The sequence below is a fragment of the Hippoglossus hippoglossus genome, chromosome 3, assembly GCF_009819705.1.
Source record: "Hippoglossus hippoglossus isolate fHipHip1 chromosome 3, fHipHip1.pri, whole genome shotgun sequence".
NCBI classification, from domain to species: Eukaryota; Metazoa; Chordata; class Actinopteri; order Pleuronectiformes; family Pleuronectidae; genus Hippoglossus; species Hippoglossus hippoglossus.
The window spans coordinates 22,125,648-22,151,616 of NC_047153.1; the positions used below are offsets into that span (position 1 = coordinate 22,125,648).

Genomic DNA, 25,969 nt, shown 5'->3' on the forward strand with positions numbered 1-25,969 from the left:
GATGATCAAAAACATTCCTAAATAAACATAATGGCACTTCTAAGGTTATTAAAAAAGAACGTCACAAGATATGTTGATGACAGAATAATAGTGTGTTCACAAAACGCCAAGCTAATTTTTTCACGACAAGCCAATGCAAAGACGCGAATAGACACAAATTTCACTCGCATCAGGCGACACAAACAGCACGAATGATGTGATATGAGAGATGCAAAGATGCAGAATTGCTCGAGTTGAAATATTTGAACTCGAGTGAAAAACTTGAATGATGCCATGTTGCAAAAGCCAATCAGCATTGAGAATGAAACCCACTGGAGAAAGTGAACCAAGCTAGCAAGTGAATGGGCCACTGGTAGGCAGGCCTCAGGTAGTCAAAATCGCATCACTTGACCCTTAAAAATTGGCTTTGCGTTTAGTGTGAACACAGCATAAGAATTGTATATCCACTACTCAACATAGTAGTTAAAAACAGTGCAGTGAAAGAGGTATTCCTCCATGTACTGAACGCTAACAGCAATACTGTATGGCTGACAACAAAATCTGAATACACACAAACTCTCTCACTCTCTTGCCATCTGGAGAAAAAGCTCAGAAGCACTGAACAGACGAAAGTTTGTAACACAACAACGATTCAAAACTGTAACAGTTACGCCATTTGTTTAGCTGAATTTTTTCCCTGCATCTTAAGTGAGCAGCCAGGCACTGATCAGGATCAGTCTTTCTTTGAGATAAAGCTCTGGTTGTGAGTCTGGCCTTTCAAAAAGCGTAAAGAGGTGAATGAAGCCTGCCTCTTTTTTTCTTTTTAAAGCTTTGGAGTGATGCATGCATTATTCCCTTTTTCTGTAACACACAATATGTGACAAAAAGCATTATATCAGGCCTGGTTTCTCTTCGCTAAGGAGCTCGACCTTGATGCTCTGTCGACCTGCAGCTCTTTGACTTGAATGTCAAAGGACCAGGTAGCCGGCGAGCTGAGCCGTTCCACAAACTGTGGTTGGATTTAGTGGGTTCCTGAGTCAACACAGTTTATTCTATTTCTTCCTGTACGGACTTTAAGAAACATGGAGTGTCTCGCTCGATAAGGCACTGACACATAGAAGCCACTCAACCGACAGAGTGACAATAATAATAATGTTATAATAATAAATAACCACAGGCCGAAAAAGAAAACTGAAATATGCTTGTCTCCTCTTCAGTAATAGGGATTGTTTTGGTTTTATTTTAGTTTATATCCCTTCTAGGAGATTATAGTCACATCACTAAATATAAAAATTAAATAGTATTATAATAATTAAAACTGTGTATAAAAAACATAATAATGTCCATGGGCGAATAACAGTAGATTTTCCCCACCGGGTGCCCCTCCCTTATGAGCCGAAGTTGTAGAATGGTTGAAATATGAACAGGCATGACTCCGAAATCAAAGTGCTTAAAGCCGCTGTTGACAACGAATGCCTTGGGTGGTAGATGCACAGGAGAGGGGCTGCTGCGAGACAGTGGAGACTGCTGCTCTCCTCATGTGTCCGACCACTGGTAGCACAATAGACGGGACAATGGACGAGGGAATTCTGGGTATTCGTCATCAGATGGCCAACCAATGCTTGAGCTGGAAAACAAAATAAAGTGTTGGGAGTTGTCGTCAAATGTGTTTTAATGTTGCTTTTTCTGCTTTCTCACTGATGGGGTATTTTCTCAACGTCATATAGTGGAGTAGGTTGTTTCCTCACATTTTGTTTCACTTTTAAAGGAGACATATTATGCTTTTTCACTTTTTCAGTACTCCAGTGTGTTATAAAGGTGTGTTATCTAAAGCCCTAGGCAGTAAAAGTAGCTCCTCTCCCCCCAAAGAAAACACTGCTTCTGAAGCCCCTGAAGTAGTTTGGCCAAAACCTTTGCATCATTGTGATGTCATGTGACATCACACTGCACCAAATTTGCACAACACACAGCTAGTCTGGTGCGCCCCCTAACGAAGCCAGGAACAGTGGGAGCAGAGGTCAATATTTCCAGTATATGAGGAAAATTATGTTTACTGAATATTCAAGCATGTACACTTTTTTTCCAATGTCCCCAGTTAAGATAATAAACCTGAATATGAGCATTATATGTTTCTTTTAAAAAGCGTACATCCAAAAGTATTATTCCTTTCATTTTGCCCATGTTTTTTACAGTAGATATTCCCCACATTTTGTCATTTTGACAAATTAGCAACAGTAAGTCATAGTGCACAAATCAATTTGCTAATTCCATGTGTTCAAATACAGATTAATTGCAGGCTCCTTCAAGTTAGTCAGAAAAGATACTTACTGTAAATTGCCGTATATTTCCCTCAGCCACCAAATGATGTTCATGTTCTGGAGTGATACAATATGCTATCCTCTGCAAAACAAGTAATAACACCACATCAGTCTCAACCCTGAGCTCACAACATGGCTACCATCTGCAAGGCATGTATAAACTGGCCCTTTAATAACTGTCCATACACACTACTGTCAAAGTAGGTAAACCACATTTTTATAGAGAAAAGTTTCTATTGAAATTGACTTAGTTTAATGTCTAATTGTTTCTGTAATAAGAACAATGCACAAACAAATATTTTGGAGATTAAATGGGATTTGAAATAATCAACATTTTTGACACATACAGCAGCCAAACATACACACTCTCTGGAAATCAAAAGTTGTTCAGAAGGGTTTCATGATTCTGCCTTTGTTATGATGAACTTTTGAAAAAAACTGTTTTGGTCCTGACCTTGTTTTCCTTGAGTTAAGTTTAGTTTAGAAGTGTGGGTTGTGTTTGGGTTGTTCATTCTGAGTTCAGTTTCCTGTTTTATTTTGAAGTTTTGCTCCTTGTTTCTCTCTAGCTAAACTTCCTGTCTTTGTCCTGTTTCCTGTGGGATCGTCTGCTCCTGTTCCGAATGTGGTTCACCTGTGTTCGGTTATCCCTGCCTTCCTTGTGTATATAAGTTCTGGTGCTTCCCTTTGTCTTTGTCAGTTCGTCTTGTTCCCCGTGTTCATTATTGGTTGTGTGAGTGGCAGCTCTTTTCCTAATGTGTATAATTATTCTTTGGCCACTGTTTTTTGAACCCTCCTATGTCTGCATTGAATTAAAATACTTTTTAGCTTTTCACCTTGACTTGTCTCCTGCATTTGGGTCCACCTGCTCACCCCGTCACAACAAAAGGTTTTAAACAGAGGTTCACACTGATGTGTTCGACCTTCTGTCCAATTGATTAAAAACCAGCTCCCTGAGGTTTAAGTCTGGAGACCTTGCTGCTCTTCATCATGTGAAGCCTCTGTCTGCTTCTTTTCTTCTGAGGTCAAACCCTGGTACTCCCTGTTTTAGTTATTATCTTGCTGCAGGACGAACCCCTGGCTAGCCCGCCTGTCTTCCTTTATTACTTCACATTATAATAGAAACATATTGTCCGACCCATACCTGAAGTCCAATATTAAAAATTAAACCGAGAAAAATTCGGTAATAACTTTCCACCGATAATGTATCTACTTAAAATTTTGTTTTATTATTTAATAATCGAATGCTTGCCTTCTTAAATACATTAGTAAAACAGTTCATGGAGGTTATCTCTGCTTAGAGATGCCATCTCTTTCCAGAACCATGTGAGGAATTCTCAGAGCAGTTTATTCTGGTCATCATGAAGAGAACAAAGCTAAGGAGTTTAGGAGTTTTCAGGATTAACCTGTGGGGAATCTTCAGGCCTGAGTAACAATAGGAAATGCCAATGGGATTTCGGACCTGTTCCAGTCGAGTGACCCACTCGTTAGCTGCTGAGGGTTCAAAACAGCTCTCTTGGATAATTACAAACATAAACTCTGACTGCTTTGAAGTGATGATTTCATCTGAAAGTGAAATCTCACAGTGTCATCAAGATTAGAGTTTCCTCCAAATCCGACAGTTGTTTTCAAGTTGTGCTTGAAACACAAACATACTGAAAAGCCCTTTGGCCACAAGTGTTCTGTTTACCTCCAATTACACTATTATGTAATGTCTAGCTACACTGTGTGTGATGTCCAGTTTTATTTTTACTGTGTACCAGTGTACACTTGACACTTGAATCTTGAAATATTCATTCAAAAGCAATAAGAATGCAGGTTAAACACATTTTTTACAACTTAATTGGATACTGACCTGTTTTAACGTTCCTTTTACGCTGAGTATTTTATAAATAGCATAGACGGGGACAAACAGCATGGAGGACATGGCCACACCCCAGCCAACTACATTGGACCAGTAAGGGAAGGTGTAGTCATCATACTTTAGGCCCGAAGATGTCACAGCACTGGCTATTACCACAAACTGTGAAAGGAAAAGGAGAGGGAAAGAGAAACATAGATTAGTAGAGTATTAGTGCGGCATTAAATATTATGTGGAGTCTGAGGCAGAGATAAGCTGAGGGGAAATGAAGAAACAGACACAGCGGAACCCAGGTCAAGAACTGAAATATCTTTATCAGAACAGATAATCCTTATTAAGGTCCCTCTGTAATTTCTTTAAAAGTTCGTCTGTGTGCACTGTAATAAATCACTCTCCCTTTCTGTAACCTGATTGACCTGTTCTGGACTAATTCATGACGGCGCTACCTGTGCTCTGTCCCTCGGAAACATCATTTGCAGTCGTGTATCATGGAGGAGTCAGTTTACCGGTATACCCTGCTTTTTCATCTGACTACCAAAGGCCATGTTAGTTGAAAATACCACCTAAAGTGCGACAGATCATTGAGTCTCCGTTAGTTAGAAATTTTGATACAGACAAAGTGTCAATTAATCAATAAAATCATTTAAACCTCAGTGGTCTAGTTGGGTGCTGGAGGCAGCAGAGCTTGTAGGGGCCAAAAGGTTGGACTTCACACCTGTAGAACATTGTTTTGACCTGCCTGTACCTCCTGATACACATTGACGGTGTATGCACACATGGTATTAAAGGTAAAATGTGAAAATCTAGACTAAGAGAAAATGAGTAGATGAATATAATTGGTTGGATGGGGAATGTGTTTCCTCTAGACATCTCCTATGGCACAAAATACAAAAACAGAAAGAATTTTTTTTTATTGCTCTATTTAACTTTTTTGCGAATGAGATTGTAAAAAAATTATAATTTTTGACATAAAAGATCTGTCTTTCCTATATATCAAAAGCTATATCTTTAAACAATACTAATTAATTGTTTTCATTTTTGTAATTTACATTATCTTAATGAGATCTCCTCATTGCTGTGAAAATTCCTCTCTTGTCCAGGAGAGGCTGTCAGCAGCCGTATGTATTAAAGGAAGCACATGGCTGTTTACTCCCACCCCTGGACGACAGCAGACCGAGCCACGTGCTTCCTCTTTATCCAGCCAGTGATAAAGTCGCCTGGAGTCGGAGAAGGTTCCATCTATCCTCTCTGTTCTGTCCTCCCTCTGGGAACAGGCCACAAGCACCTCTGCAGATGATTGAATATGAGGCGCTGTGTAAACGGCTTTTCCTGTGTGCCCACAAAACTATTACATCTATTTACTTGAGCTGTTATTGATTCTGATTGCAATGCAATTAAAGTTCTGATGCTGGCCAGCACTGTTTCTCTGATGCATAAGCTTCTGTATGCAATGAATGATGGCGTCATACATCTTGCAAGCATTTGTGCTGGAATTTCCAACACATTAGATTATTCCTGTCAAGGACACAAGCCCTGAATGTAGCTACATCCATTTTCTTGACTCCTCTCACCAGAAGAAAAGCTGGGCTGACAAATTTCCAGCAGAGCCTCCAATAAAGACCTGGCTTGAAGCCCATCATCCGCTCGATATCTTCGCTGAAGCGATCCACACCTGGAGAGAGATGTTACACAGCACAGGTTACTGCAGAGCTAAAAGTTATACACACTCAACATTTTAGGCCACGCCAAGCTCTCTGTGCCAAGTATGTGGTCTCAGCAGGCAGAAGCAGAGCAGCACTGACATGATGATCTACACCTTCAAGTCATTTTTTACGTGTCTTTGATTTATTTCCTTCACTGTCCCATCAGGACTGCCAAATTATTTGTTTTCTTCTCCTAAAAGTACAAGTTTCTTCTCAATTATGACTTTATTCTCTAAAATTTAAATGTCTTGAGTTATATTTATGTTTTGAATTTTTCCGACTGTATGTCTAGTAATTTACATGAAACATTTTTTGTCACTGTTGATTCTTCTATCATCTGCACATACAAGTTTCAATGTGTATTTTTCTTAACTTAAATTATATCAAGAGTTCGAGAATGTGTGAGTGAAGAGACGTTTCAGTTTTCACTCGTCAAATTCATTGTCATGTTGCAATGGCATTAGAAGAAATCTATAAATGTTTTGTGTTGATAAACAAATGTAGTAATTTTTTTGAAAATAATTTACGTACTTACCATAAAACCACGACACTCCAATGGCCTCAATCAACACAGCAAACAGTATGGAGGTCCCTGCTGCATACTTATCTAATAGAGTCAGCACGTAGATCCCACCCTGTAGAGAGGAGAGGAGACAGAGAGGATTTCAGCGTAGGTGTGTGTGTGTGTGTGTGTGTGTGTGTGTGTGCCACGTGTGGTATATAAACCTTCACCCTTAGAGATGAGTGGCCCCCTGTGTGCAGTCACATAAACACTAGTGTTAACATAATACCCTCTTTGTATCTGCTTGCCTTTCATCGGGAGGTGAATGGAAGTGCACTTTGAAGAGAGAAAGTCGGAGCGTAGACGAGCGTCACATGACAGCGAGGGGTTTTTGTTGGGCGTTTGATTTGGATCCTGAGAATCAACAATCGCTATCTTGTGTAAGTGGATTAACATGGACAAGGCATCGTTCACTATCCCCCAAAGAATTATTTATTGGATTCAAGAGAAACCATGTGATTCACAAACATCACGTCTTTCTGTCTGCCTGAGTCTGTGTCCCGTTCAGCATTTCTCATCACTGCTGATACGTGAATGCACGACAACCTTTGAGAAATCGAATGATTTGCTCCCTCTGTACAGCTCTAATAACATTCTAATGTGTTATCTGATGTGACCTAACTAAATGATTTCTTTGAGAGTTTCGTCATCAAGGGACTTTAGTTTTTCCTTTCAGAAAAGGGCGGAATCGGTTTGAATCTGTGATGTATCTTGTTTTGACATTGCAAATCAACTCAATCTCTCAAATTTAACACACCATTCAAATCCAATATATTTTGAAACATGCATTTCTGTCAGCCAGGTTTTTAGTTGTTTTCGGTATTTGTACACGGACAGTATCATGGCTGAGTGAGTGTATGAATCTTTGTCATGTTAGACGTGAGGCTTTGACATGTGCTTCATTCAAGTATTGTCTGTAAATATATGGTGACAATATGACACTGACATTAGTAACGCAGAGCAGGGCCACCAGGAAGGTTCCAAAGGCTGTGGCGAAGGTGAAGATTTTCCTGTTTCTCTTGAGGAACTTAAAGTCGTCCGCCAGGCCTGTGATGACCGCCTCCATACCGCCCATCTGACGCACACAGAGAGAGAGAGAGAGACGACTCATGCTTATTCCTAGATCCAAGTATAATTATCAACACTTTGAAAGTATGCTTTTGTATGCAGATACATTCAGTACTGTATAGTCAACTAAACAGCTGTGGTCCCAATGTATATATTCTGTGTTATGCAATCATCAAAAAAATAGTATTCCAGAAACACTAATTTAATTATTGAGTTCATACCTCCACCCAGGCCCAAAAGTCCCCTTATGAAAACACATTAAAATTCACTCGATCCCCTCTGAGAAATCAATGAAAATGAAAACCTAAACTGTCCTTATCTTTGTACAGTGTAAGGAGGCCGGCCCCCACAGCGACAACGCTAACCACTGCACCAATGCCAGGGTACCACGATGTCTTTCCAATCAGACTGGCGTGGGCAAATCTAACCTTTTAACATCTAACGAATGTTAATTCAATATTGCATTTACAACATCATGTGTCCATTAAAACAGGTTGATAGAATTTCAATTTTGACGAATTGAGTAAAACTTTTTCATCCAGCAAGGGTTGGAAATGTGTCTTTGGTTCTACTTCACTGGTATAATTGTGTTAAATAAAACGTATTAAGTAATCAAGTCATAAGGCTGCAGGTTTATTTATGTTAATAGCACTCAACAGTCTAGTTTAACATCAGTCAGACTGTGAGCAAAATCTGATATAAATTAAGAAAAGCTTCTTCAAGGAGGGAAATGTTAAACAACATTTTACTGTGTTCTCTACTATATTATTTTCATGTCATGGCAGATTAAACAAAAGTCAGGGTAATCTGACTTTTTTAAAGCAAACTGGTACTTTCCAGAAAAAACATGTGCTATCTCTCAGATTTGAACTAGCACAGGGAGGTTGCAGTTTCCCAACAGTACTCCTCAACAATACTATGCATGGATATCATCACCAACCTGAAGGTTTTCTTGACATATACACTTCCATCCCACGTGTGGTTAAAACGATATGATCTGCAGACAAAGTGTTTGTTGAGACTCACCGAGCTGTCGATGCCCAGCGTCAGTAACATGATGAAGAACACGATAGCCCAAAATGTTGAGCCAGGGAGTGTAGAGATCGCCTCAGGGTAGATGATGAACACCAATCCTGCCCCTGTAAGTGCACACACACACACACACACACACACACACACACACACATATACACACACACACAAACAAAAGTTATGACATCCCCAGACTAATAGATGCTTTTACAAAGCGAATATTAAACTGAATAAAAACCTGCTCACCCTCTGTTGCCACATCTTCTATTTTCACCCCATGTTTGTAAGCCATGTATCCCAGCACGGAGAAGATGGCGAACCCTGAGAAGAAACTGGTGATGCAGTTCACAGTGCTGGTCAAGAGAGCATCCCTAGAAAAAAAGTTGTAGCTTGAGTTAGGATTCGCTGACTTAATTTTTAACAGAACATGGCAGCATGTGTGTTACTAACATTGTTGAATCACTGCTAAAATCAGTGTTGCTTAATATCTTTTAAGTTTCCCATGAGTCTTCAGCCCAACACTGTGTTTTAGGAGAGATTTTCAGGTTAATGAGCCGCTTTTGACCTCTGCGCCCGGTTGGTGGTTCGATCAGTAATTACTGTGCTGCTGTTGTGGCCTCACACCTGTGGCTGTCGGCCTCCTCCAGAGCCGAGGAAGCAGAAACGTCTCACAGATACATTCCCTTCCCTCTGATTTTCCCTCTGATCTTGTGCTCTTATATGTTTTCCTTTGTTTTTATTCACAGAGCCAGTGGCTCCCTCAAAACCAGCTATGTGAAAAACAGGGTATATTAAAAGAAGGACATTTGTCCATTGTATACTCAAAACTTTCCTTTAAAAACAATTCTAAATAACCCATTTTAATCAAAGTTAGTTGATCTAGCACAGGAGTATATGTGTACATCGAGTACAGGAGGAGGCATCAATGTCTACTCTTTTATGTTTCATATATCTTAACCTGGTTAAAATAACTATGTTTTTATGTCTTTTATTCTTATAGACATTGTATTTCAATTTATTCAGTCAAGTGTTAAAAATGGAATTAGTTTCTTCTTTTGAGCTCTGAGGGTCTTACATAATTTCACCCTGTATGATTCCCCTGAGTACAATATGAAGGAGATTCAGACCCCATGCAAAACTCAAAGGAGAGAGGTTTAGAGGATGGATGGAAGAATGGAGTGTAAAGGACACATTGCTTTTCATTTACTGCAGTTTGCTTTCATAGATTTCATCCAGCTGTGTGGGTATTTGAACATAAAATCTGTGTTCAATTCTGGTCTGGCCTTTTACTTAGTTTAGATTTGAGTTTTGAATTCTAATGGTAATGTGACGACCAATCAAAGTGCCTTATGTAATGAGTCACAGTCACACACACATTTACAAAGTGCTTTTCTATTACACTTGTCCTCATACAGCGTTGGTACATCTGTTAAGTTAAGACTCTGCATATTCCATTTCCTCTCTTATTTTGTTCCCGACTAACACTTTTCAGTTCCTGGTTCTTGGTCAATTCACCACTACACACTTGTTACTGGGTTAGTTTCCTGTCCCTGCTTTTCCTGCCTGGTAAACCCTGTTCATTATATCTGCCAATTCTATTGTTCCTCTGCCAATTTTGAATTTTTACCTCCCTATCGTCTGTTTCTGTTTCTGGTTTCTTATGTAAACTGACTCTTTGTGTACGATCACTTGGACTGCGATTAAAGACGACGTCTCTTATCTTAAACCCCGGTCTCCGGTCTGATCTCAGCATCTGATTCCTCCGGCAGCATCACAGGCACTTTTCATTATATTTCACGCGTTGGAGGATCATTTACTTGAACTATTCAATGTTTTATTAAGAGACAAAATCATTTCAGCATTAGCTGATGCAGCGATGTCGTGAAACTATAGTAAAAAAGTTTTGCTGCTACGGGCAATGGGCAGTCACTAACAGCACCTCTGCATCCCATTAATGTGGAAAACATGAGCCAGCCTCATATCTGCTTTTTGTGAGGAAGAGGAGCACTAAGACAAATCAGTGGACGTACAGCACAGCCCTGGGCTATAATCTGACAACCCTTCCTGGCCTGTGCTTTATCTTTCCTGTTAACACCTGGTCACTGGGGTCAGCTGGACAGATTAGCATCACCTGTACCGCTCTGTGATCCAGTTACATGTCGGGAACGGCCGACTGCTTAAAATCACCAGGATGCTATGTGGCTGCTGGCTTGGTTTGCAAATATACTGCAAACGCTTACCTGTAGCAGTTGTTGTCAAATTTGTTATAACTGGCAAAAGCAATGAGCACACCGAATCCTGCTCCGAGAGAGTAGAAGATCTGGGTGGCGGCATCGATCCATACCTATACAGCAAAATAAAAGACAAATAGGAAGAATATTGGATTGCTAAAGAATATTCAAAGCACTGTTTTGAAGAGCCTATAAATGCTAACTCTCATTATTTAACTTATTTTATTATTCAAATGGTGCATTATGACCAATATGTGGAAAACTGAATCCTTTATTCTCCTGTACATTTTAGGCAGGTAATTGAAGTATGTAATTATATAATTATAATACTGGAATGGCACTCAGACAGTGTATATCTCCACCAAGGCCCAATAGTCCCCCTAAATTAAATCAAACTGCACCAAATCTCACACACTTATATATCATTTCCCCTAAATGTGTCAGATGATTATGTTTAGCCAAGATCAATAAAGTATTCACTGAAATGTTGAAAAATGCAATGTTGAAAAAAATCTTGGGTTCTTCCCCTGATCCGGATCCACAGCAAATTTGTATCCCTGATCCAGACTGCATCCTTCCAACAAGTTTCATAGCAACCCCTGTTGCTTATAAACAAGTCAACAGGGGTGAAAACATAACCTCCATGCCGGAAGAAACAACTACGTCTAGTGCCACAAATATTCAGCAAAATGTGAACTTCTTGTCAACCCCAACACATGTATATCAGTATCAGTTACTGGAAGATCGTATCTTACGTACGCGTGTAAAGACTATATTCATTCATTTACAAACATTCAGCATTGGAGGCACCGCTGAGTATCCAGCCTTTAACCCTGAGAGAGCTGGAGATACTCCACCCTCTTAATTACAGTGAGACAGACAGACGGCTCTCTAAATCTACATAGCCTCTGGCGTGCATGTTATTCATTTAGAGAGTAAGATGAATGGGCAGATAAACCCAAAGGCTAACATGAAACCATCCAGATATAAACAAATAACACCAAACTGCTATAAAACCTGGGATTTCACACTCAAAGCAACAATCATTCCTGTGTCAACCTTGTCTCTTATCTCCAACACTCATGGATGAGTTCAGATAAAATAAGATAATTCTTTTAATAGTCCCCCTAAGGGTAAATCCTCTGACCTCCAGATTGTTGAGCCGCTTGAAGTCGATGTGTAGGTAAGCCCTGATGCCGTCCATGGACCCTGGGAGAGTTACGCCTCGGATCAGCAACACAAAAAGGACCACGTAGGGCATAGTGGCTGTTATGTAGACCACCTGAACACAAACACAGGACAAACAGGGGAAAGGGCAAAAATACATCATATTGTCCCTTTTTTTCTTTGATTCTTTCTATCATTAAATAAATATTGAGAAATAAGAAAAAAACTGTCTAGAGATTATATGCTAAACATGCACAACATGTGCAGTGAGTTTGATAAACACTATGACAGCAACAAATCAGTATATTTGCTACAGTTTGTTGCGTGCATGAAAGTTATCTCTATAAACCGATTCTGAATGTAAATATACAGAATCTGTAGGCGACGGACAAGATTTTGGCGCCTTCTGGTTTCTGTTTCTAGTTTGACCAATCAAATGAAAGTCTTGGCCCAGATATTCCCTGTGTACACTAGAGACCCCAAAATATTGGCCGTTGACACCAGAGGCTAATTTGTCTTTAAACGATGGCCAATGAAAGTAACTACAGTAGCTTATATAGCATTAAATAAAAGGCTGAATGTGAGAGTCCAGCCCTCACAATGTTTATCACTGCCTTTTGACCCAGTACCATCAATTTATACTGATGCCTGTGAGAGTATTTGCTACAAATTCATCTACAGATATTTGTGTCAAGGTTCTTTTTTTATTAAACTAAAAGAAGATAAAATGTTGAGAAAGCAACGGTTATTTGTATTGAGTGGTGATCCAGGCCCCTACCTTCCCTGAGGACTTGACACCTTTCCACAGGCTGAAGTAGAGGATGAAGACCACCACAACCAGACACAGGGTCAACTCCCAGCGAGGCATGCCCAGGTCCTGGATGCCCCTACTCTGATGGAGATGCAGCACACCCCGTCTGCACGAAACACACAGACAAAATGAAGAAAAAGGGATCATGACATCTAAAAGGTTGTCTTTGGTTTTGATATATACTGCAAACTCATTTTCATCTGACAATAGTATATTTAATATTATTTTAGGTGATATGTGATGAAACAACAGCGTCGTATTGTTAATAGATGACAAAAATATGCACCATGATCCATAGGAATATAATAAACACTGATATTGTGCCTCAGCAACACATCAATGAGTTTAAATATGATAAGAGGGACAAAATGTTATCTTATGTTATTTATTTCGGCCACATCTTAACGTTCAGAGGTGTTTTTGTAGAACAGGCCCACCCAGGGGGTTACAGCAGCTGGGAGAGTCTAAACCAAACAGCCCACAATATAAGGCCTGAGGTGAAGATCTGCGTTACATCATGTCACCTCAGTTAAACACCGACAACAAACGCATTTAAAAGTTATTCAGCAGTTATGCAGGTTAGCGTGAAAGTATCCGGGTAAAAGCTCTGTTGTCTGGTTTTTAAAGTGCCTTAACCTTCTCTTTCTCATCTCTGCCCCACCACAAACGGATGCTTTAAAACTGTCAATAATGACCTCCGGGACTGTTTTGCTATTATCGGCCATCCTCGAGCAAAACACTAAATGTCAGATCAGTGTGGGAGTTCAAAAGTTCAAGTGTTTTATTATGACATAATGAAACAAGGGGAGACAAATGGTGTCTCTTCCTCCCCTGGCCAACAATTGACTCTAGCTGCAAGCTCATTCTTTAAGTTTCTGCTCTGAGGAGTGGGAAGGAAGCGCTGTATCGCACAACTTCAGTGTACAATACTGTAGTAAGAGCAAAGTTCACACGTTACATGCAATTGTTCTGGTCACTGATGTTATGAGCTGCAGCCAATGTGTCGTCCTGTCATGTGGTGATGGCCCAGGCTCCAGTGTATTTGAAAACGGCTTAAGCAACTGACTTTCATTAAGACTAAATCTCTATCTGCAGTGAAACACTATCCCTTAGTTGAGATATGCTAATCTATAATGTCACCACTGTATATACTAGTGGTTTTAATGAAACATAGTGTTATATATCATCTTAAAGTCCGGGTACCTCATGTTCTGTGTGGTGCGCCCTCAGGTGTCTCTTCAGGTTTGTGGTTTTTCCCACTGATTTCGCAGCCTCAGGGCTTCTCTCCAAACTATGCACTCGGTTTTTTCTCTCAGCTGCATCATGTTTGATGTTGGTGCAAATGTCAACCAGCCTTGTTGTCGTCATGTTCCTTAACCCTCACTTTATGTTATCTGATCATAACCAGCCGCAGCCTTTTAGTGCTTAGCTTGGTCCAATCAAGTGCGTTCATGGTTGTGCTTCAGGATCACAAGAACGACATTCAAGGAAAGACATTTAGAATTTTTGTCTCATCAAGGAATAAACAATAAATGTGGAGAGATTTTGTTAAAGTTTTTAATTTAGTCTTGTATTCTTTCATCAAAGATGTTGATATAGTCACAGTTAGTGTTTAATGACGCCAGTTTCTTGACGACGACTGTTGTCTAAATTTCCACAAGCGAAATGACTGTGTAGGTCATTCTGTAATGTTTGTTTCATTAGGACAGTTACAAAAGATACGATTTTGCTGCGTTACTGTTGAACACAGTCTGACACAACAGCAGCATCACATGTACATGATGCTTTCTTGTTTCCTGTCGGATTAATACAATGACAGTATGTATCCATGGAGCCACGGTCCATGTGAAGACAGTGACTAGTCACTGAACACGAGTGGAGGAATAAAAAATGTTCCAGTCATAAATGTTTGCACTGTAAAAAAGGTGTATACATGAAAAGTTCAAATCCCCTCTTTGAAGTGCATGAAAAAAGCCCCATCTGTTTATACTGTATACTTCAAAGACAGATAGCTTCTGTGAAGACTGTGCAGCCCAGAGGAAGTCTGTGAAATGACTTTGACAATACAGGACACATGCTGAGCTTGACGCACTAAATATATTGAGCACGCAGCATGGCCAATAATCAAACCTGCTGAAGTTCCACTCCCTTGTACATGTATGTTTATTTTATCAGCCTCTCTGGATATTGTTCAGCCTCCAGGGACTTGATCTATTATTAGTAAGTCAATGATTTTACTTGACAGGAGAAAGTCAGTGTCAAAGTCAATCATATGTAAGCTCCGGACCTGTGAATTGTTAAAAACCTCAGGAAAAAGAGTGACATGATATTACTCGAAAATAATATATGAATCGTAAAATCGTGAAGTGAACCATATATTCCAGGTGGACTATTGCGCTTGAAAAATAATCAGCGAGTATAGTGTGTATGGACGGACGGACAACAATAGGGCACTTCAAGGCAGATCTTGCTTGGGGTTGGGCTCTGTAGGGGATAATAAATCCTCTTTCTTGCTGCTAGCTTTGAGCACACAGCGGCGATGCCAAGGCACAGCGTGAGGGAGCGAAGCCAACTGAGTAAACACTTCTCTTCCTTCACCTCTTGCACTCTAACACAAACTGTATAATGGAAAGTTCTAGTCGGCTTTAGATTATAGCTGTAGTTGCGTGCATGTACATGTGTGGAATAAGGAGGGGTAACGGTTTGGGATCTTAAAAAGAACTGTAGTTATTTTATATATACTGGGAACCTAATAGTATTTTATTGTTAGGGTTTTTATGAGCTGCTGAGCTAAGATCCAGATGTTTGGGAGTAAGTTGGAGAGAAATCATACCATAGTTATTAATTACATGGTACCAACTCTACGGGCATTAAACTCGACCTTTCAGCGAAGATGGATAAGTGATGTCTGCATCACTTAATTCATCTCATGCGATTTTATTTTAAAATGACCTTATTACAGACAAACCTTTACTTCTGACCTTTTTTCCAAAGTTAAGACACAGATGTGCACTAGTTATTTATAGCACAGCAAAATTATGAAAGGATCAATGTGGTTTGCCTGTTAGTTGGTATTAAGATCCCATGCAATGAAATAAACAAGGCAGTAGTCATCACTCCCATCTTTCCTGAAATGTCAGGTTTATGGTCAAACTGTACTCTGTCCTGATAGAGAAGTTAAAAATGGCTAATGTGTAAGTTCTGTGTGATATTCTTCTAATAATGTAGTTATATGTTCTGGTACAAACAGTACAGTGTACATTACACTGTAACTCTGGTGTATTCACCCTGTATGTAGTGGGATGTAATCTAAAGCATTACCAACTTTTATTTTCATCTAACTTTATTTTACACCAAAGATGTTGTGCTCTGGGCTCATAATACAGAACAGTTCTTAATACAGGACTGTATTATTATGATTAAGTCCATGTTACAGCTAACGAGTTACCTTCAGAATAGAATTGAGCCTTAAAAGCAGGAAGACTCGGCTAATTTGTCTAATTATCTGTAAATTTGTAACTTCTCATAATAATAAATATTAGGTATAATATTTAGAATAATAAATAATAAATAGATTTCTAACTTGGCGCTTTGCTCCGTTTGCTGCATTGTATAGCTGTGTGTAGCACATGCTCACTCGCATATTCCTGCTATCTTCCATAAAGTTTTTACCATCCACACAGATTGTCAGACCTCATAGTTTCAGTTTTAACGCGTACTTGCAAGTGGCATGCGATGCAGTTTTCTCTCTTATGCAAGAACTTGTCTTTTGCTCTTTACCTGTCACTCAGAATCTGTGAGAGTCACTTCCGTGCATGTGACTAAGGTTTAACTAATTCTGTGGGAAACGCTTCAATTCCTGAATCTGCTCATTTTTTTTAGATCCGCTCCAAAATGTAATTTCCAAACGGTTCTTCCTCAGGCCAACCCTATTCAAAATTTCATGGAAATGGTTCTGGCTGTTTATTTATGTTTTTTAGGTCACTTAGAGGAAGCGGTGTCATATAATTACCTCCTTAAGTTCTTACAGTGACCATGTCCATAAACATTTTGAGTTGTCTTTCAGGCCAATGCCACTTATCACACATGATAACATGATATCTCAGGAACGCTTTGATGAAAATAAAGTTATTATAATTTGATGTTCAAAGGTCAAAACCTCTCGAACACGTTATCTCAGGAATGCCTTTGGAATTTCTCCACATTTGGAACAAACATTCATTTGGAATCAAAGACGAACTGATTAGATTTTAGTCAAAGGCCAAAAGCAGAGTTTATGTTTGTTAAAGGTGCCTGTCTACCATTTGGTGCACAGTGTACAGTGGAAGCTGTTTTCAGTGGTTCCTGAAATCCCAAAAGTATTTTGCAGGCCCGAAAAATTAGGGAGTTAGTTGAAAGATGCTAAACACTCTGTAGAGCTGAGTGGAACTACAGAAATATTGATTGATAACCCACAATAAAGGGAGATTCCCAAATACTGATCTGTCAAAAATCGAATGAGCTGATCCAAAATATCCACGTCTGTCACTTCTACAACTTCATAACCTGATTTCATCCTCCAATATATTTTCCAAAGGTTGTCTGAAACAAGTTTAATTCTTTTTTTAGCACTGAATAATGAATACCGTCAACATTATTGTAGCTGAGAACAGCAAGCTGGGCGGATTTAGGCATCACATGCAGGACTTTAACAATAATTCAATGATAACACAGACTGAAAACGCCATATGACCGGACTCGATGAAGGTGATATGGAAGTGAAATTTAATTCATGTGACATGGCTTATTTGGAAGATGTGGAGTGGAAGGGGCTCAGTGACGGCGGCCAAAAAAACTGACCTGGAAACAAAAGATCTGGGCATTTCTCTGCAATTAATTTTGTACCTCGTGCAGCCTCAAAAGAAACCTCCAAGATGTTAAACTCTCAAATCACAGCATCAAGTCAATTAACTGTACAGAATGAGGCTGTTGGAACTGAGCTTTCATGGTTAAGCTGCGGGACGGAAAGTCCAACACTTTTGGAAACCAGCTCCCCCAACACCTTTCTAACTAGAATGGAACCACATTCAAATTCACTACATCCGGATTTTTATTTGGAGCTGCACCAAATTGCACACACTCTTAAATATCAAGGTAAATGGTCTGTAGTTATATAGCACTTTTCTTGTCTTGATGACGTCAGGGGCAATTTGGGGTTCAGTATCTTGCTCAAGAATCGCAGGTCTTCTGTGGACGAACTGCTCTCCCTCCTGAGCCCCAGCCGGCCCCAATATCAGTCCCCTAAATCTGCCTTTTTTTCATTAGAGATCCATGAATTGTTTTTCCGAGAAATAAACGAAAATTAAAAAAAAAAACTATGTCGTAATTTTACAGAAAGTAAAAAAAAAACTAACGTTCAAACTGAAAAATTGACAGTGACAAGAACACCAACCCCACACATTAACATCCATTCTCTTCAGAACAACCCTGAAGCAGCCACATGTGATTTCATGTCAGGGATAACCAGACTTGATGAATAGCCCTCATTTAAACAAAGAGATCTAATTACGCAGACACTTGAGGAGATTGATTTCACCTAAGCCTCACATGCAATTTGACTTATTTGCTGAAATAATTACTTTTAAAACAACAACGTCAGATCATTTTGTAATTAATTAGATAAATTAGGAGGAAATTTAATCAAACCTCTCAGCTGTGTTTTGACCTATGATGCTTTTCATTTATTTCATTTTTTGTCCTGCTTACTCCGTTTCTCATCCTGTAACCAACATTAAAACACTGCGTCAGCCTCAAGTATACAAAGGCCAGCCAATGGCAGCCCTGTGTGTTAGGAAAAGCAGCACACCAGCTCATGGAGTGACGAAAAGAGTAAATGTGTTTAGAGTAACAGGGCCAAAGGGACCTGGAATGATGTTAAAGTGAACATTTACTGGCAGCGCAATATCAATACGATCAGATGTACAAGGAGGCCTCTGGGAATTACAACACCACACAAGGCCTCTGGGTCATGTACGGACTCTAAATTTCGTTCTCCAAATAAACTGATGTCTTCACGCTGCTATCTGTCTCCCAGAAGACCCTGTAGCTTTGAATTTACTATCAGCCAAAGATAAGGCGAATGCTAAAGAGGAGTTTCGCGGATCCTTCGGTCCCTTCGGATTGTACGTCTGGACACATACGCAGTTTGCGTGTTCCTGAGGGCTTTTTGTGTGTCGAGCGGTTGTGTATGCAACCTGAGTATCCGATTCTAATCCAGTTCCGCTGTTTATCCACCCACGACGTCACATGCCAACAAGATTGAATCTTTTCTTGAGGAAAGTCAAATGTGAAGGGAACAAAAGTGAGTTGAAATAGTTTACTTCAGGATATTGATATCCAAATAAAACACGACCCGCTCTGAGTGTTTCTCGGCTCTGGAGAGACATCAGACATAGTGAAAGAGAGACAGACCGTCTTACTTGTTGGAGACGCGTTTTCCCGTCTTGAGTCCTGGACAGACGGACCATCTGCTGAGGCCTTATGAATGCAGTGATTTATAACTGTCATTTTACACAGTATTTTTTATGCCTGGCAACAGTCGCACACAGTATGTGTCAACAGTAAATAACAGAAAGAAAGATTTTTAACTGTGATACGGATTTGAAATGTCTACAATGAAGATGGATGACACGTCTCCACTTCTTCCCACTGTCTTGCACATCTGGAGCCGTAGCCTTTGCAGTAGCGATTGGGGGATTTCAAGAACCCGTTGATACACACGCTCAACCAATTGCGAGTCAGTCTCAGATGTCAAATAATGACGTTTCCCCCATCAAATAACTTTGATGGTGAAACCAAAGTGTTTCACTTGAAAATACCTAATGCGTAAAACAACTTTCTGAAGCAGTTTCATTCATGGGACTCTGACAAGATAATGGCCATATTTGGCTTAAGTCATTAAGTCATTAGTGCAATTATGGATCTGGTGTCAGTTCATCCTGGGTTAAATTCTTGTATTTAATCAGTACATCCTGCTTGTTTAAACCAAAGACTCAGAGAAAAACGGAAAAATAACAATTTGTGAGTAAATCTATCCATGTTTCTATCCAAGTTCTACAGTCACACAGTCCTGCTGTTGTTTGTAAAGAAATACTTCTAGCACGTAACTTCTCATAAACCCTGAAATGTCAATTATACATTAAAGCCTAAAGCTACGATAAGTAGAGAATTTGCTACGGAGTTTGACTTTCTCACATGCACAACGCAGCGGGACGTTCTCTGCACAGACGAGTTCACAACAGCAACAATCCTCTGCATTATTCAGGCAAGAGGTGCAGCAGACAGAGACAGGAAGCGACGTATTGCCTCCGCCGCGGAGATCACGTGATTTCCACAACCCACTCAAGACACTCGGCTCATATCACCACAAACTCTCTTGACATCTTCGTCGGTGTCTTCTGTTGTGTGGCACCGCTTTTTCACCTGGAGACATTTGTTTTCTTTTTGTTTGTTTTTATTCACTTTTGTGTCTGTTGCGTGTTATAAGCATCAGCAGGTTCTCCTGCTGTGCTCTCACATTGAATTCTCCTGAATTTCTACGGACTTTATACTAAAAGGCCACGCGGAGAAATTCCACGGATAATCTGGGGCTTCTCACTCGGACATTTGCGTTCACACATCACCACCTCCGGAGAAAATACAGAGGAACTGAGGAGTTCAGTGAATGTCTGAAAGCAGCTTTAGTCAGCTAGTTTAAGACAACCACACACAACTTAACTGCTACACACACTTCAGATGTTGTCAATGCTGAAAGTCTGTGACACTTAATGAGGTCTGACACATCAACTGGTTATTCAAATACACAGCATTAATGTATGAGATGATTTTGGTGTGTAGGGCGTTAGTCAGCTGTAGTTGTTAAGTTAAGTTTGCTTTGTGTAGAGGAGGTTTCAAATATATTCTTTAAAATGTGTGGTAGTGTACAACCTATTATGAAATTCCCTGTACAACACAATCTAGCAAAACATTATCACTAAGACCTACAAAATGAACACCTTTCTGCCATTGTCCTGACACAAGGGAACATTATGCTCTGACTTATCTGAGATCACTTACTCGTAGTACTCCGCAGCCGGGGTGATCTTGTACTTGGCGTAAGATGTTCCGTTGCCGAGGAGGGATGCATTTATAGCTTTGGGGTCCGTGCAGTTCGGACTGTTCCAGCTGTTGTCACATCTGAGCCACGGCAGCTCGCTGGTCATGGAGGAGTACAGGTAGTACAGGGACCAGGCGATGATGACGTTGTAGTAGAAGCCGACGTACAGGGCGATGAGGATCACAGTGTAGCCCACACCTGGAGAAGACAGGGAGGACGAGATGATGGTTTACTCTAACACTGTGCTGTGCATACAAACATGACCTTAGGCAAGTTACACACCGACAGTACACGTATCTGTACCACACCACTGTCTTTACAGTGTTTTACAGCAGGGGTTCTCAATCTCCTTGAGGAGTGACACAATGCATGACTATTTTGGTCCTGGTTACTTCTTGTAAAAAGCAAATATCTTGTCAAATGAGGGTCCGTGGTCTAATTTGTGTCAGTTTAGGGAAACCACTGTTTTCAGAACATCAGCCTGGTGAAAGGTCCCCCGACAAACGGCCTCTTAGAGTTGATTGGATAAAGAGTCATTTTCATGCATCATCCCCATAAGGTACGTACAGTGTATAACTCCCTCTGTGCGGTGAAGGGTATATGCTGATAAACACAAACTACTTAATATGCATACACATCTACTTGGGCTTAATGTAGAATTTCCATTGAATTGCACTTCTTTTTTATTTTATCGTATCCCAAGTCATTCAGTCTCCTCTGGAATGTGACATCCTCACATGAAAACAGAGAGGTCCATAGACCCATCACCCACTCATTCCTCGGCAGGAAAATAACAAACCCTCCTCAGCGCTGGCGCCAACAAAAAGAACGACTGGTGCTGATTCAATAGTGCAGACAACGGTGGTTATCTGACTGACAGTGTTAAATAAGAAGTGATTGAATAAGAGGCTGCAGTGTGTAAAGGTCAGGTCGGATTTACTCTTATCCAGATACATGTTATTAGAGCTCCTTCTATCACAAATCACAAAAATAGTGAGTTTATTTTTGAACTTTATAGTAAATGTGCTGCAACCTTTTCCCTGTAATAAGGAACATGTTTGATTTGAAATGTAGGCGTGTGTTTCTGTCCTGGTTTGTTTTCACTCAGCGGAAATCTATGATGTTGCAATTACAAGAAAAATGAACATATAGAAATGCAGAGAGGTGATGAGAGACACTTATACGTCTGTGAGGGGAGAGGACATCATCAAAGGGATGAAAAGAAAGAGGAGGTAAAGAAAGAAAGGGCAGGACAGAGCAGGGTAAGTACTTTATGCGGTTAGAGAGACACAGGTTCATACACGTGCAGCTTCACATAGGTGAGTGTGTGTTTGTGTTACAGTTCACCTTTAAAGATGGGGCATATTTTCCAAACCGTAGCTGCCCCCTCCCTGTTATACTGGCCCAGAGCAAGTTCCATATAGAACAATGGCATCCCCGCTATGACCAGGAAAAGAATGTAGGGGATCAAAAAGGCACCTGGAGAAAGAAAGAGGGAATTACATGTTACATTTTGAGTATTTTTCTGCTCATTCATCTCTGGTGTGACTTACATTTAGCTCACGGTAACAGATGTTTCAATATTCATATGGAAATAAGTGCGAGATAAAACAAATTACCAAAGAGAAAAGTTGGAGAGGGGATTGACATTCTCGGAAAAAGGCCACGTAACAACATACTAACATACGAGCAGGAAGGCTCACAGCTATTTTCCCACTTCGCCTCAGTGGCACATCCACCAGCGAGGAAATGACCTCCCTGTAATTCAATTGTTCTCGACATTGTCCATCACAAATGACACATTATCTACTGTAATGAATACATTTCGCTGAGAGTCAATATGATTGACAGGGACGGCAGAGGAGCTGATCCTTTGGGGCACCGCGCACAACGTGTTGATTTTTTTTTTTTCTGAATGGACACGTCGGCAAACAGAGGACAGAGCAGTGCACCTTCTAGTGACCACTCTGTTGTCATGAGTACTGAAGGTAAAACAACACGGTTGGACACCATCCTTTGTTGGCTCAACCACGCACACCTATTTTCCTCTCGCTCTCTTACTACAGTGAAGCTTCACTGGTCAATGGGCTTGAAAACAGTGCAACCTGTCCCGCTCTTGTATTCAGACTTAAAGAGTAAGACTTGTTCTCAGGTTTTCAGATAGTTCTGGCAAATGAACCTCGCTGTATATTTAAAATCTGATATTAAGATTAGAATCTAAATGATTTACACGTCGAGAGGTAACTTCACTTGATGCGTCTGACCATGTGAAACAGTAGGAGTCCGTTTAAAAGCCACATCTGCATGAGACCTTTTCTTCATTCTAAGCTTTCTAATGAGCCATTAAGCAATTAAACACAATTAAACACCACTGTTTCCCCCCACTCACTGCAGGGAACCTTCAGTTTCCTATAGTTCTAATGGTGGTTATGTTGTAACCAAACCTGCAGAATATGACACCTGTATTTCCATACTCACTTACATTTTACAAAGAAATCTTGCAGGATATTAAAACAATGTATTCTGTGACAAACCCTTTTTTTTGGACATTTTTTATCTGTCAGTCTCACATGGTGCAGTTTGGAGTAGGTAGATGTTTTACACGTGATCTTTTTTCATGTGCATGCTTTGATAAAGAGATGTAAACTATTCCCTTCATAAAAAGCGACATATATCTTCTCATATATAGACCTGAGAGTATTGAAAGCTGATTAAATGAGATTAAAGGAACCAAAATCACAACAACTATACAGCAAAATGACAAAAGATTACTCGATCACAGAATGCTGAAGCCTCAGTGTGAATTTGGTTACTTAGTTCAATCTCACTGGGACGTTTACCTGGTGAAATAAATTATATATGATATCTATGAACAGTTTAAACTCATTTTAGACATTTTAAAGTAAAAGTAAAAAATTCCTTGGCACATTTTGCTACAAGGGTTTAGAGCCTGAACGTGTCAGCTCGCGTCATGATATTTATTGGTGACCTCCAAAATGTTTAAGCATCTGTTTACGCGCAGAATAAAACATGGTTAACTCACCTCCTCCATTTTTGTAGCACAAGTAAGGAAATCTCCAAACGTTAGCCAGGTCCACCGCGAAGCCAATGACCGACAGCAGAAAGTCAATTTTCTTGCCCCAGGTTTCTCGCTCGTCCTCGTCGGAGTTGGATCCGGGGTGACCCACGAGGTGGCCGGGGGTGGGAATGATGGAGGAGCTGGTGTACTGGACGCCATTCTGGTCCTTCACCAGGATCAGTTCTACCTCTTTTTTCTCCACATTGCACTGTTTCAGCGGGGCCACCGACGAGAGCTTGTGTTCTGGCAGAACCTGGATGTTCATCTTCTCTGCGGGTGAGTACACGGGAAGGAATCCCGCGCTGGTCCGGCGCTCTCACAGCCCCCTCCGGGAGCCGGTGGTCTGAGCCGGTGCACTGGAGTGAGGATCCCGCCGATACCACCCGGACAAGAGAGCGTTCTCCGCTGACACTACAGCAGAGACCTCCGCGTGCATGGGCTGGAGAGGAGGGAAGACAAACAAGAGAGTTTGGACAGGTTTGGTGCTGGTGCGTAAAGTTGCAATACATTTACGCACAGCGACAAATACAGGTTAGGACTGCCAGGAGGGAATAGGTGACATTATTACTCCTACAGCAGACAGACCTATGTCTGTGCCGCATTAAGATAAAAAACATTATAGTCTGATGTGCAGCAGGAGCAGGTGCCGAGCGATAAACACTTCAGAGCGAATTCCTCCCTGCGTCACCGGCGCGCATTGTTCAGAGCGCAACGATCTACCCAATTAAAACAACTACCTAAAACATTCCTCGTAAGGATAATGAAAAAGATAAATGTAGTTTTGAATATGTCCCCGTTACTAAAGCGATTTAAAGCCGTGCCACTGAAAGGCAAATCCCTCCGTACTTGGAAAAGCTAGGGATACCTCTCCATGACCCGGTGCTGTGGTTGTCCAGACGCATCTGAGGGACGCCTGCCCATTCTGAGGGAACTATAAGACTCGCCTTCTTCAACGGAAACCATATAAAAAAGCGAGCTTTTAAAACGCTCCCCTCTCTCTCTCTCTCTCTCTCTCTCCCCCACGTGATATTTTATAATTGAACACTTTCTCTCCAGTTTGATGTTGACTTGGCATGATCGCGTTTTTTTTTCATTTGCAGAGCTCATAATCCCCAAAACTTTTGCATCTGCTCCTGACTTGACAGGAGGGGAACAGTCACACGGCAGTATACAGGTTTAAAAATAAATCCACTAGTGGTGCGTGACATGGCCACTTACCTTTTCTATAAATCCCATAGTTTATCTCAAGAAAGAACCTGATGTAAACTTTAAAAGCTTTGGGTGCGTTTGTTTATTTGAAGGATACATTTTAAAGACAGACCGCCTCTTGTGCCTCAGACTGGTGCTTGGATTTAACATTTTCCAGGACACATAAGATCCCTTTACCTGCAGTTTCACATTTGAATTTTACATATGGGCTTCAACCAAAACTTTTACCAATGTTTTTAATTCAGACTTTATCTGTTTCTTCTCTGTTCTGAACAGATTGAATTACAGTTTTCTAAGAAGCAGTAAAAGCATTGTGTTCCATGTGTAATTCAATTCCACGCCAGCTTTAGCCAAGGGCAATGATTTCTATTAGATATGGTTGATCAGTTCATCCCATTAAAGTCAATAAATGTCCTCTTTGCTCTCCAGTGCTTGTTTTTATAAAAGCCTAATAGGGCTGGTTTTAGGCATTTTGTTTGTGAAGATTGAATAACTGCAGTGATGGTAAAGTAAAGGTTCGGCTAACATGGAGGGATAATGTGTTATTACTGATGTTTTCCCCTGAATATGTTCTATTCTTTGCACCTTTTTTGTATAGTCATGTACATTTGAATGTGTGATCTGATGTACTTGTGTGATGTTGCGCATAAAACTGGGCTTCTTTGAATTTCAAGCCATCAGTAATGTACACTGGCACATACAGTTTGATTGGAGCTGTCCCTCAGCTCAATATGCAGGTGTATATTCAGGTTATATATTGGAGAATAAAAAGGAACTGAACCCTTAACCTGCACCATCATGCTGAATCCATGGAGGTG

The 25,969-nt window shown here is 40.4% G+C and overlaps 1 protein-coding gene across 1 annotated transcript; it reads right to left on the reverse strand.

Annotated features, from left to right (window-relative positions):
- Positions 1-343: 343 nt before the first annotated feature.
- On the reverse strand, positions 344-24,886 carry slc6a2 (solute carrier family 6 member 2). The gene is made up of 15 exons (XM_034581275.1): positions 24,808-24,886; positions 23,907-24,381; positions 22,211-22,342; positions 20,824-21,061; positions 12,697-12,835; positions 11,899-12,033; positions 10,761-10,864; positions 8,767-8,891; positions 8,515-8,627; positions 7,367-7,495; positions 6,394-6,493; positions 5,727-5,827; positions 4,150-4,317; positions 2,308-2,379; positions 344-1,606 (listed from the first exon to the last, which is right to left on the reverse strand). The coding sequence occupies exons 2-15, from the start codon at positions 24,205-24,207 to the stop codon at positions 1,583-1,585; spliced, it is 1,881 nt and encodes a 626-aa protein (XP_034437166.1). The 5' UTR covers positions 24,208-24,381; positions 24,808-24,886; the 3' UTR covers positions 344-1,582.
- Positions 24,887-25,969: the final 1,083 nt, after the last annotated feature.